Source organism: Mytilus edulis, chromosome 6 (assembly GCF_963676685.1).
Source record: "Mytilus edulis chromosome 6, xbMytEdul2.2, whole genome shotgun sequence".
Lineage (NCBI taxonomy): Eukaryota > Metazoa > Mollusca > Bivalvia > Mytilida > Mytilidae > Mytilus > Mytilus edulis.
Window position 1 is genome coordinate 30,814,998 of NC_092349.1, and position 15,315 is coordinate 30,830,312.

General features: G+C 29.8%; 1 protein-coding gene across 1 annotated transcript in view; it reads left to right on the forward strand.

Moving 5' to 3' along the window:
- LOC139527487 (ankyrin repeat domain-containing protein 13D-like) overlaps positions 1 to 13,522 on the forward strand; it is a 28,746-nt gene extending 15,224 nt beyond the window's left edge. The window contains exons 11-14 of the mRNA XM_071322974.1: positions 8,935 to 9,090; positions 9,585 to 9,688; positions 10,104 to 10,192; positions 11,915 to 13,522. Of these exons, the coding sequence (XP_071179075.1) occupies positions 8,935 to 9,090; positions 9,585 to 9,688; positions 10,104 to 10,192; positions 11,915 to 12,137 (572 nt within the window). The 3' untranslated portion in view covers positions 12,138 to 13,522. The remainder of the gene's footprint in view (positions 1 to 8,934; positions 9,091 to 9,584; positions 9,689 to 10,103; positions 10,193 to 11,914) is intronic.
- Positions 13,523 to 15,315: the final 1,793 nt, after the last annotated feature.

The following is a 15,315-nucleotide window of genomic DNA, read 5'->3' on the forward strand; positions in this document are numbered from 1 at the left end:
TCCGCGAAATTTCATGGAGGATTTGGCGAATTTACGTCATAGCAAAACACGACGTCAAACGGATAAAAAATTTCAAGGGAAAGATTATTTCGTTACGTGTATGCTTCAAATTCGGATAATATTGAATTAAAATGAAGTTTTTGAGGTAGGTGCTATTTCATTTTAGATTCTGTTGCATTTATTGAACATTTCAGTTATGGTTTTTAGAAAGTCAAGATGGCGGCGTACTCCTTAGTTACGACATGACATTGTGCTTTTGATGGGAAATATAGCAGCCATCAAACAAATAATGTAAATAAATAATCGCGTATGTTTGGCTGAAGAATTATAAGAATTTAACACATTTTTTCTAGAGGTTATTGATGTGTAAACCGGGTCTCTTACTCACAAACTTGACATAAAAGTCCTTCGGACTTTTATTCAGTTTGTGAGTTAATCGCCCCGGTTTACACATCAATAACCTCTAGAAAAAATGTGTTTACAGTACTTGCAACCTTAGGCGTTACTATTTCAGCGATCAGTCAGCGGTCATCGATCAGTCACCGATCAGTCATGTTCGCGTCAAACTCACGTCAGCAATCCGTCAGACTTATAGTAAAAGTAATTGACTGATCGGACTGATCGGACGGATAGTACCGATTGACCTTGATGACGGATTGAACTTTAATACGTCTCATGATAAACTAATGCAAATTACGGAATCTTAGTTTCGTTTAATCTAATTAAAATGGCGACTATTGAAAATCGAACTTTCAATTATACATTTTGTTTATTAATTATTTAGCAAAGTTTTATGAATTGAAATGAAAAGAAATGTACAGATAAAACCTAAATTAAAATATCATCATTAAAGAATGGTCTTTTTCGTTTTATTTAGGTTATATATTTTCAAAACCGGCGAGTTCTAAAACGGTGTCTACATCGCGGTTTTTATTTTATTATTTTCCAAACATTCTCGGGAAAAACAAAATGAAAGAATCAGTTATTGAAAAATGTAGTCTATTTTTTTTCAATATTTTAAATTTTTGTATCCTTATCATCATAAAATTCTTAAAAAAAACCCTATCATAATCACGGACTTTCTATATTCTCGTCACAATCGAAGCATTTAAAACAACAAATTACAAAAATAACTGCTTTTAACAAGAAATAGAAATAATTTTCAACAATGCAAACAACATTACATTATATTTTTCTGAGAGTCTTTTTTTTAATAAAAAAGATAACTACTCCTAAACAATAAAAAGTACATCATTACATCTCAATTCTAATTAGCAGACTTGTCTCAAGATGGTAAAATAACTGATTTCAAATAAAATAATATTATCTTTAACAAAAAGAAGAATAATTTTGGTTATTCTAAACAATGCGAATAAAATTTTAGTATGATTTCTCTGACATTCCTTTAATTTTATGAACAAAAAAAATATTTCACACTATAAAAATTACAAAATCCAATGGCGGTCAATAATTTTCAGTAAAATGAAGAAATATTTGCATTTTAGGAAACGCGTACAAAAATTTAATATCTTTTTCCTTAAAGTAAGCATGTTTTATGAGGAACAGCCAATCCTGATAAGTAATGAAATCATATGACGGTTAATAATTTGTATCAAAATAAATCAATAACTGCATTCTTATTCCACAAAAATAAAAGTTTAAGTATTTTAATTCTCATTATATCTCAATTCTAATAAGGAGACTTGTCTCAAGATGGTAAAAATAACTGATTTCAAATAAAATAGTATCATTTTTGATAAAAAGAAGAATAATTTTGATTATTTTAAACAATGCGAAAAAATTTTAGTATGATTTTTCTGATATTTTTTAAATTTTATTAAAAAAAACTATTCTAAGCTATAAAAAGTACAAAATTCCAATTTTTGATAAAAAGAAGAATAATTTTGATTATTTTAAACAATGCGAACAAAATTTTAGTAGGATTTTTCTGATATTCTTTCAATTTTATTGAAAAAACTATTCTAAACTATAAAAAGTACAAAATTCCAATGGCGGTCAATAATTTTCAGTAAAATGAAAAAATATTTGAATTTTAGGCATTCGCACAAAAATTTAATATATTTTTCTTTAAAGTAAAATTATTTTATGAAGAACAGCCAATCATTATGTACAAAAAGTACTGAAATCATATGACAGTTAATAATATGCATCAAAATAAATCAATAACTTCATTCTTATTCCACAAAAATAAAAGTTTAAGTATTTTAATTCTCATTATATCTGAATTCTGATTAGAAGACTTGTCTCAAGATGGTAAAAATAACTGATTTCAAATAAAATAGTATCATTTTTGATAAAAAGAAGAATAATTTTGATTATTTTAAACAATGCGAACCAAATTTAAGTATGTTTTTTCTGATATTATTTTAATTTTATGAAAAAAAACTATTCTCAACTATAAAAAGTACAAAAATCCAAAGGCGGTAAATAATTTTCAGTAAAATGAAACAATATTTGCATTTTAGGAAACGTGTACAAAAGTTTTATATCTTTTTCCTAAAAGTAAGCATATTTTATGAAGAACACCCAATCTTGATGTACAAAAAGTACTGAAATCATGTCACGGTTAATATTAGTATCAAAATAAATCAATAACTACATTCTTATTCCACAAAAATAAAAGTGTAAGTATTTTAATTCTCATTATATCTCAATTCTAATAAGGAGACTTGTCTCAAGATGGTAAAAATAGCTGATTTCAAATAAAATAGTATCATTTTTGATAAAAAGAAGAATAATTTTGATTATTTTAAACAATGCGAACAAAATTTTAGTATGATTTTTAACCGGATTTTTGTGACAAAAATGTCGGTTATTGATTTGGGGATGTACGGCGGGCGGGCGGTCGGGCGGGCGGTCGGTCGGTCGGGCGGGCGGGCGGCAATCAAATGTTGTCCGTGCATTAACTCATGAACCGTTCAACCAAAGCTTTTAAAATTTTAACATGTTGTTACTGACAACTTAATGAAGGTCAAGTTCAATAATGGCGATTTTGACTTTTACCGTTCAGGAGTTATGGTTCTTGAAAGATTGAAAAATGGAGTTTCCAGTCGTTTTCGTGCATTTACGCATGAACTGTTCTACCTAAGCTTCCCAAATTTTAATATGTTGTTACTGATGACAAAATGGAGGTCAAGTTCAATAATGGCGATTTTGACTTTTACTGTTCAGGAGTTATGGTTCTTGAAAGATTGAAAAATGGAGTTTCCAGTCATGTCCGTGCATTTACGCATGAACTGTTCTACCTAAGCTTCCCAAATTTTAATATGTTGTTACTGATGACAAAATGGAGGTCAAGTTCAATAATGACGATTTTGACTTTAACCGTTCAGGAGTTATGGTTCTTGAAAGATTGAAAAATGGTGTTTCCAGTCGTGTCCATGCATTTACGCATGAACTGTTTTACCAAAGCTTCCCAAATTTTAATATGTTGTTACTGATGACAAAATAGAAGTCAAGTTCAATAATGACGATTTTGACTTTTACCGTTCAGGAGTTATGGTTCTTGAAAGATTGAAAAATGGTGTTTCCAGTCGTGTCCGTGCATTTTCTCATGAACCATTCAACCAAAGCTTTTGAAATTTTTATATGTTGTTACTGATGGCAAATTAGAGGTCAAGTTCAATAATGATGATTTTGACTTTTACCGTTCAGGAGTTGTGGTTCTTGAAAGATTGTGAAATGGCGTTTCCATTCACGTTGTTGCATTTACTCATGAACCATTCAATCTAAGCTTTTCAAATTTTAAGATGTTGATACTGATGACAAAATGGAGGTCAAATTTGATATTGACGATTTTCACTTTCACCATTCATCAGTAATGGTTCTTGTGATATTGCCAGGACACAAATAAATATTAATAAATCCGGTTTGCTGTCGTTGTGACAGCCTCTTGTTCTGATATTATTTTAATTTTATTAAAAAAAACTATTCTAAGCTATAAAAAGTACAAAATTCCAATGGCGGTCAATAATTCTCAGTCAAATGAAAAAATATTTGCATTTTAGGCAACGCGTACAAGAATTTTATATATTTTTCCTTAAAGTAAGCATGTTTTATGAAGAACAGCCGATCATGATGTACAAAAAGTACTGAAAACATATGACGGTTAATAATTTTTATCAAAATAAATCAATAACTACATTCTTATTCCACAAAAATTAAAGTTTATGTATTTTAATTCTCATTATATCTGAATTCTGATTAGAAGACTTGTCTCAAGATGGTAAAAATAACTGATTTCAAATAAAATAGTATCATTTTTGATAAAAAGAAGAATAATTTTGATTATTTCAAACAATGCGAACAAAATTTTAGTATGATTTTTCTGATATCCTATTAATTTATGACAAAAAAACTATTCTTAAATATAAAAAGTACAAAAATCCAATGGCTGTCAATAATTTTCAGTAAAATGAAACAATATTTGCATTTTAGGAAACGCGTACAAAAATTTTATATCTTTTTCCTAAAAGTAAGCATATTTTATGAAGAACACCCAATCTTGATGTACAAAAAGTACTGAAATCATATGACGGTTAATAATTTTTATCAAAATAAATCAATAACTACATTCTTATTCCACAAAAATAAAAGTTTATGTATTTTAATTCTCATTATATCTGAATTCTGATTAGAAGACCTGTCTCAAGATGGTAAAAATAACTGATTTCAAATAAAATAGTATCATTTTTGATAAAAAGAAGAATAATTTTGATTATTTTAAACAATGCGAACAAAATTTGAGTATGATTTTTCTGATATTATTTTAATTTTATTAAAAAAAACTATTCTAAGCTATAAAAAGTACAAAATTCCAATGGCGGTCAATAATTCTCAGTGAAATGAAAAAAATATTTGCATTTTAGGCAACGCATACAAGAATTTTATATATTTTTCTTTAAAGTAAGCATGTTTTATGAAGAACAGCCAATCATGATGTACAAAAAGTACTGAAATCATATGACGGTTAATAATGTTTATCAAAATAAATCAATAACTACATTCTTATTCCACAAAAATAAAAGTTTATGTATTTTAATTCTCATTATATCTGAATTCTGATTAGAAGACTTGTCTCAAGATGGTAAAAATAACTGATTTCAAATAAAATAGTATCATTTTTGATAAAAAGAAGAATAATTTTGATTATTTTAAACAATGCGAACAAAATTTGAGTAGGATTTTTCTGATATTATTTTAATTTTATTAAAAAAAACTATTCTAAGCTATAAAAAGTACAAAAATCCAATGGCGGTCAATAATTTTCAGTGAAATGAAGAAATATTTGTATTTTAGGCAGCGCGTACAAAAATTTTATATCTTTTTCCTGAAAGTTAGATTATTCTATGAAGAACAGCCAATCATGAAGTACAAAAAGTACTGAAATCATATGCAGTTAATAATTTGCATCAAAATTAATCAATAACTGCATTCTTATTCAACAAAAATAAAAGTTTAAGTATTTTAATTCTCACTATATTTCTATTCTGATTAAAAGACTTGTCTCTAGATGGTAAAAATAACTGATTTCAAATAAAACAGTATCATTTTTAATAAAAAGAAAAACAATTTTGGTTATTTTTAACAATGCGAATAAGATTTTAGTAGGATTTTTCTGACATTTTTTTAATTTATGAGAAAAAACTATTCTTAAATATAAAAAGTACAAAAATCCAATGGCGGTCAATAATTTTCAGTAAAATGAAAAAATATTTGCAAAAATATTTGCATTTTAGGCAACGCGTACAAAATTTTTATATCTTTTTCCTGAAAGTTAGATTATTCTATGAAGAACAACCAATCATGATGTACAAAAAGTACTGAAATCATATGACGGTTAATAATTTGCATCAAAATAAATCAATAACTGCATTCTTATTCCACAAAAATAAAAGTTTAAGTATTTTAATTCTCACTATATCTCAATTCTGATTAGAAGACTTGTCTCTAGATGGTAAAAATAACTGATTTCAAATAAAATAGTATCATTTTTAATAAAAAGAAGAATAATTTTGGTTATTTTTAACAATGCGAACAAAGTTTTAGTGTGATTTCTCTGCCATTCTTTTAATTTGATGAAAAAAAACTATTCAAAATATGAAAAGTACAAAAATCCAATGGCGGCCAATAATTTTCAGTAAAATGAAGAAATATTTGCATTTTAGGCAACGCGTACAAAAATTTAATATCTTTTTCCTTAAAGTAAAATTATTTTATGAAGAACTGCCAATCATTATGTACAAAAAGTACTGAAATCATATGACAGTTAATAATATGCATCAAAATAAATCAATAACTGCATTCTTATTCCACAAAATTAAAAGTTTAAGTATTTTAATTCTCATTATATCTCAATTCTGATTAGAAGACTTGTCTCAAAATGGTAAAAATAACTGATTGCAAATAAAATAGTACAATATTTGATAAAAAGAAGATTAATTTTAGTAATTCTAAACAATGGGAACAAACTTTTAATATCATTTCTTTGACATTCTTTTAATTTCATGAAAAAAACAACCTATTCGAAACTATTAAAAGTTCAAAAATCCAATGGCGGTCAACAATAACCATTTTCGTAGAAATAAGTTCATGTTAACTGAGTCATATAATACAATTATGTATTATATGTCTCTGAGGTTTATGATATTTAATACGAAAATATTAATCAACACAAACAATTTAACGCTCTAAGCATCTTATTCTGTTAAACTATTTTTACTTTTTTATTGAAACTAATTTTATTACAAATTATAACGTGTAAATTAAGGTGTCTTCGTAGAGGTCCGCGTTCATCGATTGTAAACACTGTGAAGTTCGGTTTATATAAGAATTTTAAATATATACGTATCCGTCCGATCCGTGCATAAATTTAATTTACTGATCGATCGGTGACAGTTGTCTGGGTAACTCTTACATAGGTTATTTGACTTATCTGACGGATCCTATAGGTCACCGATCACCGATCAGTCATCGATCAGTCAAACATCCGTCACCGATCATTCACCGATCAGTCAAGTTCACGTCAAACAGTAACGCCTAAGGTTGCAAGTACTGTAATCCTATATTATTATTTAGAAAATTGCAAAGCCTGACAGGGTAGTATGGCATACATGTCCTCAAGCACAGTATGCTTTTATATATATATTTATTAAGTCTCCCAAACAAAGTTTGGAGACTTATTGTTTTTGCTCAGTTCTTATTATTTTTATTATTCTTCTTTTTACGTCACCCAATCGACAATGTCAGGTGACATATTGCTTTTCCTCTGTTTCTGTTTTATAATGGCACCCTCAACAGAGTTGGGGTGACATATTGTTATTTTTCGTTTCTTTTTTTCTTATTAGCTCACCTGGCCCGAAGGGCCAAGTGAGCTTTTCCCATCACTTGGCGTCCGGCGTCCGGCGTCGTCCTGCGTCCGGCGTCCGGCGTTAACCTTTACAAAAATCTTCTCCTCTGAAACTACTGGGCCAAATTTAACCAAACTTGGCCACAATCATCATTGATGTATCTAGTTTAAAAAATGTGTCCGGTGACCCGGCCAACCAACCAAGATGGCCGCCATGGCTAAAAATAGAACATAGGGGTAAAATGCAGTTTTTGGCTTATAACTCAAAAACCAAAGCATTTAGAGCAAATCTGACAGGGGTAATATTGTTCATCAGGTCAAGATCTATCTGCCCTGAAATTTTCAGATGAATCGGACATTTCGTTGTTGGGTTGCTGCCTCTGAAATGGTAATTTTAAGGAAATTTTGCTGTTTTTGGTTATTATCTTGACTATTATTATAGATAGAGATAAACTGTAAACAGCAATAATGTTCAGCAAAGTAAGATCTACAAATAAGTCAACATGACCAAAATGGTCAGTTGACCACTTTAGGAGTTATTGCCCTTTATTGTCAATTTTTAACCATTTTTCGTAAATCTTAGTAATCTTTTAGAAAAATCTTCTCCTCTTAAACTACTGGGCCAAATTTAACCAAACTTGGCCATAATCATCATAGGGGTATCTAGTTTAAAAAATGTGTCCGGTGACCTGGCCAACCAACCAAGATGGCTGCATGGCTAAAAATAGAACATAGGGGTAAAATGCAGTTTTTGGCTTATAACTCAAAAACCAAAGTATTTAGAGTAAATCTGACAGGAAGTAAAATTGTTGATCAGGTCACGATCTATCTGCCCTGGAATTTTCAGATGAATCGGATAATTGGTTGTTAGGTTGCTGCCCTTGAATTGGTAATTTTGAGGAAATTTTGCTGTTTTTTTGTTATTATCTTGAATATTATTATAGATAGAGATAAACTGTAAACAGCAATAATGTACAGCAAATTAAGAACTAAAAATAAGTCAGAATGACCAAAATAGTCAATTGACCCCCTAAAGAGTTATTGCCCTTCATAGTCAATTTTTAACAATTTTCTTAAAATTTGAAGATTTTCAATAACATTTTCCACAGAAAGTACTGTTATAGATAGAGATAATTGTAACCAGCAAGAATGTTTAGTAAAGTAAGATCTACAAACACATCACCATCACCAAAACACAATTTTGTCGTGAATCCATCTGTGTCCATTGTTTAATTTCACATAGACCAAGGTGAGCGACACAGGCTCTTTAGAGCCTCTAGTTATTTTTAATATTATTTTTCTTCCACTTTTTTTGTCTAGGCGATTTTTGAATGGGACAATTAATCAAATCAAATGAATATGGGAGCTTTGTTTGGGAGACTTCGTAACAGCATCCTGTTACAATTACTTCTTGTTTTCATTTGTTTCCACCCTTATTATTACCCACAGAAACAAATATCATCGGATGTTCAACACTTTATACATTTTTATCCTGAATCTGTTGCTTTTCATAATTCTAAACAGATGAATCCCCAAACTACTATCTTCATACCTATATTTTTTAGAAATTCCATTATTCCATGTACTGAATGCCAGAATAACATTTGGTAATATCAATGCCTTAGACCAATCAGTAGATGGTGTTACTGTGATAGAGGATGAAGGCACGTGTGTTGTACAGGAGACATGTTTTGATTCTCCACGAGGATACAGTCGTTTGGGTAAGTTTACAGTCAGTAGATGGCGTTACTGTGATAGAGGATGAAGGCACTTGTGTTGTACAGGAGACATGTTTTGATCCTCCATGAAGATAAAGCTGTTTGGGTATCTGCTTCAATCAAGTTGATATATGTTTAAATATCATTCTGCAGTTGTAAAAAAACATAAAATATGATTTGGGTTCTCACAGCACATGTTTCTGCAGTGTATCCCAAACTCAGTTTGAAAATGTCAGAAAAAATTCAATTGGTCAGAGAGAAAAATTTAGATTTTTCAGTTGAAATATAGTAGAAAAGGTCAAAATTTCTTTTTTGGTCAGACAAACTCTAAAACAGTATGGCACAGACTGTTTTTGGTGTAAATTCATCACAAACACTTAAAGATCAGAAGTTTGGACAGCCAAACAAATTTTAGTTTAAAACAGCAAAAAATTAAACAAGCCTTCACCTATCAGCCAAAATGTCTATGGTCAATGTGTATTGATTATATTTTGCAGGTGATGGTCACCATGAACGATTACGAGATGAAGACGATGAACTTCTACAGTTTGCTATACAACAGAGTCTGATGGACGGTGGAAGTAGTACTGAAAATGATCAGGTAAATTATCTTAACATATTAGCCTCGATCTAAAGCCTCAGTCAATATAGAATGGTATAATTATTTGATAAATATTTTGTTTTGTTTTGAAATAACTGTTCGTCAAAAATAAGCACATGAAAGTAAATATGTGTGTACTTCATAGAAAAACTTGATTTGATGTTAGCATATATAATTATATATCCAATCATCTGTTGTGACCTTCATCAATGAACAAAGACAATTTTAATGTAAGGTAAAACTTCATAAAAGAAAATTAATTGGTTGATTGATTTTAACAACAACTGAAAACAAATGTATAGTTTTATTGAAGACTGAAATGAGCAATCTTTAGGAATAATAACAAACCATTTTACATCTCTTGGAACTTATGTATGATTGTATATAAAAAAGCTACATGATGCTTTATTTTCAGCTAACATTTATGGAGGCATTAAATAACATTAGACCCCCTCCTCCCCCTGTATCAGGAACAAGGGATGAAGAGGAGAGACTACTGCAAAGGTACATATATTCTACATAGATATACAACCTATTGTAAAAGTCATATCAGATCTTAACCAAACTTGGGAGAACTGTTTGGGATTGAAAAGACCGGTCCAATTAACATAGTTTAATACATCTGTGTCATTTGGTCTTGTCTGGATAGTTGTCTATTTGCAATCATACCACATCTCCTTATTTTTATATGTGGGTTGAATTTCTGTAAACTCATGAATTATTGTGAGTTTTTATAAATGTGAATAATGTGACTGGGTGAGTATCTTAATAATAAGAACCTCGCATTCTGATAACTGAAATATAGACCTGGGGTTGAAGTCATAAAACTTTGCTCAGTTCTCGGAGCACAAAAATCATCCTCGAAACATGAAATCCAGCATTTTGATTGGTTGATTTTCGAGTACAAGTACAAACAACTGACTCGAAAGTTTTATGACCGAAAGACCTATACGCCCTTTTGTTTTGAAATCACAATAATGAAAATCATATCTTTGTCCATTCTTGAAAAATTGCAACAATGAATGTAGCTTTAGTTTAGGCTCAGTTTTAGTTCAAAATTTTAATAGGTTTGAGGTCTTAGATTTTTATCGCAGCAGTTGTCAAATTCTAGAACAAGAAATATTTCCATAATGCTCTGTGTCTCTTTTCACAAAATATCTTTGAATTATAGACAGATGTGATTATACCGTTAAACAATTCTCTTAAAAAAAGAAGAAATGTGAAAAATTTGTTTCTGTATGGTTACTAAAGTTTCCCTTGCATGCTTAAAACAAAAACTTATACAATTGGAATATAGAGTGGGCATCCTTTAATGTCAAGGTTAAGGATTTTTTTTTTCAATTTAGTTTCAGGATGGTATCCGACTATGAATTGTAACACTTTTGCAGGTGTAAAATTTACAAATGTTTATTTGTTTCTCCAATATTAAAAAGAAGATGTGGTATGATTGCCAATGAAAAAGCTCTTCACAAGAGACCAAATGACTCAGAAATTACCAACTATAGGTAACCATACAGCCTTCAACAATGAAAAAAACCAATACTGCATAGTCAGCTATAAAAGGCCTGGAAAAGAAGCAATGTTAAACAATTCAAACGGGAAAACTAACAGCCTAATTAATGTGCAAAAAATGAACGTAATATAAATATTTATTTAACACAGCAACGAACGACAACCATTGACTTACAGGCTCCTCACAAGCATACCTGTATTTTATACCCTTGAAATTAAAATGTGTTGTCTCAATAAATGATCAGTTTTGGGGTCATCAGTTGACAGTACGATCTTTTTGCTTTGAATTTTTAGTCCACCTATTTAGTCAGACTGTGAATAAATTAGTATTCCCTTTTTGAGGGATTCCATTTATATCTTATATACCGATATTGAAACATTTATATTGAATTGAAAGTAAAAGATGACGTATTGGTGCATTGGGCCAGTTGTATTTTGAGTGTCAGATTATATTTTGTACAATTATATAAATTTATTTATCTTGATTTACACATGTCGCTTTAATAAACTTGTTTTCTTACTTGTTTACAGAGCTATAGCGGACAGTCTAGCCATGTCACTATAATTAACTTGCTTTCTTACTTGTTTACAGAGCTATAGCCGACAGTCTAGCCATGTCACTATAATTGACTTGCTTTCTTACTTGTTTACAGAGCTATAGCCGACAGTCTAGCCATGTCACTATAATTAACTTACTTTCTTACTTGTTTACAGAGCTATAGCCGACAGCCTAGCCATGTCACAGGGTAAGAATGGATTACCTACTACAACTCAGCCGGAACTGATTAGTGTGAGTGATATATCATCGGACGTAGATGAAGAACTTCGTGTAGCGTTAGAAATATCTCGTCAACAAATCGAAGACGACGCAAATCGTCGGAAACAGGAAGAGGAACAACTAGAAATGATTCTTAAATTGTCTATAACGGAAAAGTAATATGGGTCTTGAACTTTGCCCCTTGTGAATGGCTAAAATATTTAACTCATGAAGATCTATTGCAACTGATAAAAGAACATATTCTATCATATGAAAATTCACATAATCTATCATCAAAATTTGTTTTAAGAAGACATGAGATTTATTTTTTACATTTCTGGGAAAACTTTCGGTAAAATGAAAAATTATTGTTAAGCATTGAAAAGAAAATTCCTTTGTTAGAAGTTCAATGTTACAAATAAGTATATATCTAGGAAAGTAAAAATGAGCTGAAGGTGGATAAAAACAAGAAGAATGTGGACAAAGAAAAGAAACAAATATCATTAATCAAGGAAATATTATTAACCTGTGGAACTGCAATATTTTGTTGCAAATCTATGTTGTTATTCAACTTTAGCAAGGTTTTTGACTTCCTAATAATAATTTTTAAATTAAAAAAAAATGGGAAAATAGCAATGATTGACTATGAATTGCAATCAGTTAGTGTAGGTCATAGGTTCTTTTCATGTCTGTCATTAATTATTGTTATCTCCAGTAAGAAATCCATATTCTTATACTATATGATTTTAATAAGCATTGAGAGTTTTTGATAAAATTACCATAGTAAATAAACATTTGAATTTTGATAGCCATAATTTAATATAATAAAGCATTTTAGATCCAAAATGCTTTATTATATTAAATTATGGCTATCAAAATCACCAATCAACAATCACAAAAATACAAAGATTACAAATCTTTGAGAGATAATTATTTGATACAAGGGGAGACAATTGTGGTACAAGGGGAGATAATTACAATAGGCTTTATTTGATACAAGGAGAGATCTACAGAATCTATAGTCAAAGGACAAGAAGGAATAGGCCATTCATTAATACTAGCCTTCCTCTTCTAATTTTACCTAACTTGACAAAGGGAAGTAACTGATTATTGATTTTGAATTGTCAGATTTATGTGACTAAAATTTATTAAATTAACTATTGTTATTGATATATTCTTTAAACATACACACCTAGTTATTTATTGGACATTTTCTCAATAAAAAATGTGTGTGTAAAAAAAGATATTCATGGATTTATAAATGGGTAAAATTTTCAACAAAATACAAATTCCTATGGTCTTGTCAAAACCACAAAATCTAATTTTAACAAAATATGTTTTTCCTAAAAAATTGCTACCCACACAATAATTGAATCCACAGTATAATTATTCATATTTATTTCTATCAAATACAGATGGGAACAGACACAAGTCACATCACATCAAATCAAAATTTATCATATTTATATAAATTCTTTAGTTACTGTAGAGAAAAAAGAAAGTAACAGAACATGACAAAAAAAATATTTATCAAAATGAAAACAATATATACACAAAAAAATAAACAGACCATGGCTAAAAATATAAAAAAATCAGTAAGACTTTGATGGGAGCTTGGATAATTTCTTGAAAAGGAAGGAAATATTTGGTTACTAAAAAACCAACACAAGAATATAACCAAGAATATCTAAGCCAAACAGAAATTTTTGAAAAATACAAAATTGATAGTTTAATACCTTAAGCATATATACAGGAAACATCTGTCATTGTCTATTATTAAATCACTTGATGGAATGTTATGACTGCACCTACCTGTAATTACACTTATTGTGCACAACAAGCAATGTTATATATATATGTATGTGTCTGTATTTTGATACTTTGTTTAATCAGCATCAGCATCTTATAATGTCTAATTTGTATCCATTTATATTTAAAGCTTTAGATGGTGTATACAAAATGTGAAAAATCCTTGTGGTAATATGGCAGTTTATTTTGCTATTGCTTACAGAAAGGAGCATTGAAAAATGTTAATAGATTAACAGTTTATTTTATGAAAAAAAGTGAGAAAATAAATACCACATTTTCAAAAGGTACCAAAATTGTTAAACGTCCAGTATTTGTACTTTTTGTCATTACTCACTTGATTGTGTCAAATACTGAATCCATAGTGTGGAGTACTGAATTGGTTGTGCCAAGTACTGAACCCATAATGTTTTTACTACGTCCATAGTGTCAAGTACTGAATTGATTGTGTCAGGTAAATTGATTGTGTCAAGTACTTGATTGTGATAAATACTGAATTGATGTTGCATTGTGTCAAGTTTTGCAACTATTGTGTCAAGTACTGAATCAATTGTGTCATAAGGAAAAATCAAAATGTTAGCTATTGATAGGACCATAATAATCTATTGGATGAAGCCCTAATTTATTGACTACAGAACAGTTGCTAATAGTTTATAAGAATATGGTACATTTAGAATAAACAAAGATATGAGTTTTAAAAACATTACATCCTTGAAATTTATTTAAAAATGTTCATGGTTTGAATAGTTGTTTTGAACAAAATATCAGACTAGAAATCAAACTTATAAATAATTTCAAAAGATGGCTGATGAAATTTCCTGAGGATTACTTTATTTCTGTTATATTTTGTTATTTAAGGAGGTAGACCTAGGTTAAGGGGAATAAATCCTTAAAATCATCGTTTGTGATGATGATGGATTTTTTTTACAACCTTAAGGGGGCTAGCGGGTCTTAACCATTTTTTATACGACCGCAAATTTTGAAAAAATTTTCGTCGTATATTGCTATCACGTTGGCGTCTGCGTCGTCGTCGTCGTCGTCGTCGTCGTCGTCGTCGTCGTCGTCCGGCGTCCGAATACTTTTAGTTTTCGCACTCTAACTTTAGTAAAAGTGAATAGAAATCTATGAAATTTTAACACAAGGTTTATGACCATAAAAGGAAGGTTGGTATTGATTTTGGGAGTTTTGGTCCCAACATTTTAGGAATAAGGGGCCAAAAAGGGCCCAAATAAGCATTTTCTTGGTTTTCGCACCATAACTTTAGTTTAAGTTAATAGAAATCTATGAAATTTTGACACAAGGTTTATGACCACAAAAGAAAGATTGGGATTGATTTTGGGAGTTTTGGTTTCAATAGTTTAGGAATAAGGGGCCAATAAAGGGCCCAAATAAGCATTTTTCTTGGTTTTTGCACAATAATCTTAGGTTAAGTAAATGGAAATCTATGAAATTTAAACACAATGTTTATGACCACAAAAGGAAGGTTGGTATTTATTTTGGGAGTTTAGGACCCAACAGATTAGGAATTAGGGGCCAAAAAGGGACCCAAATA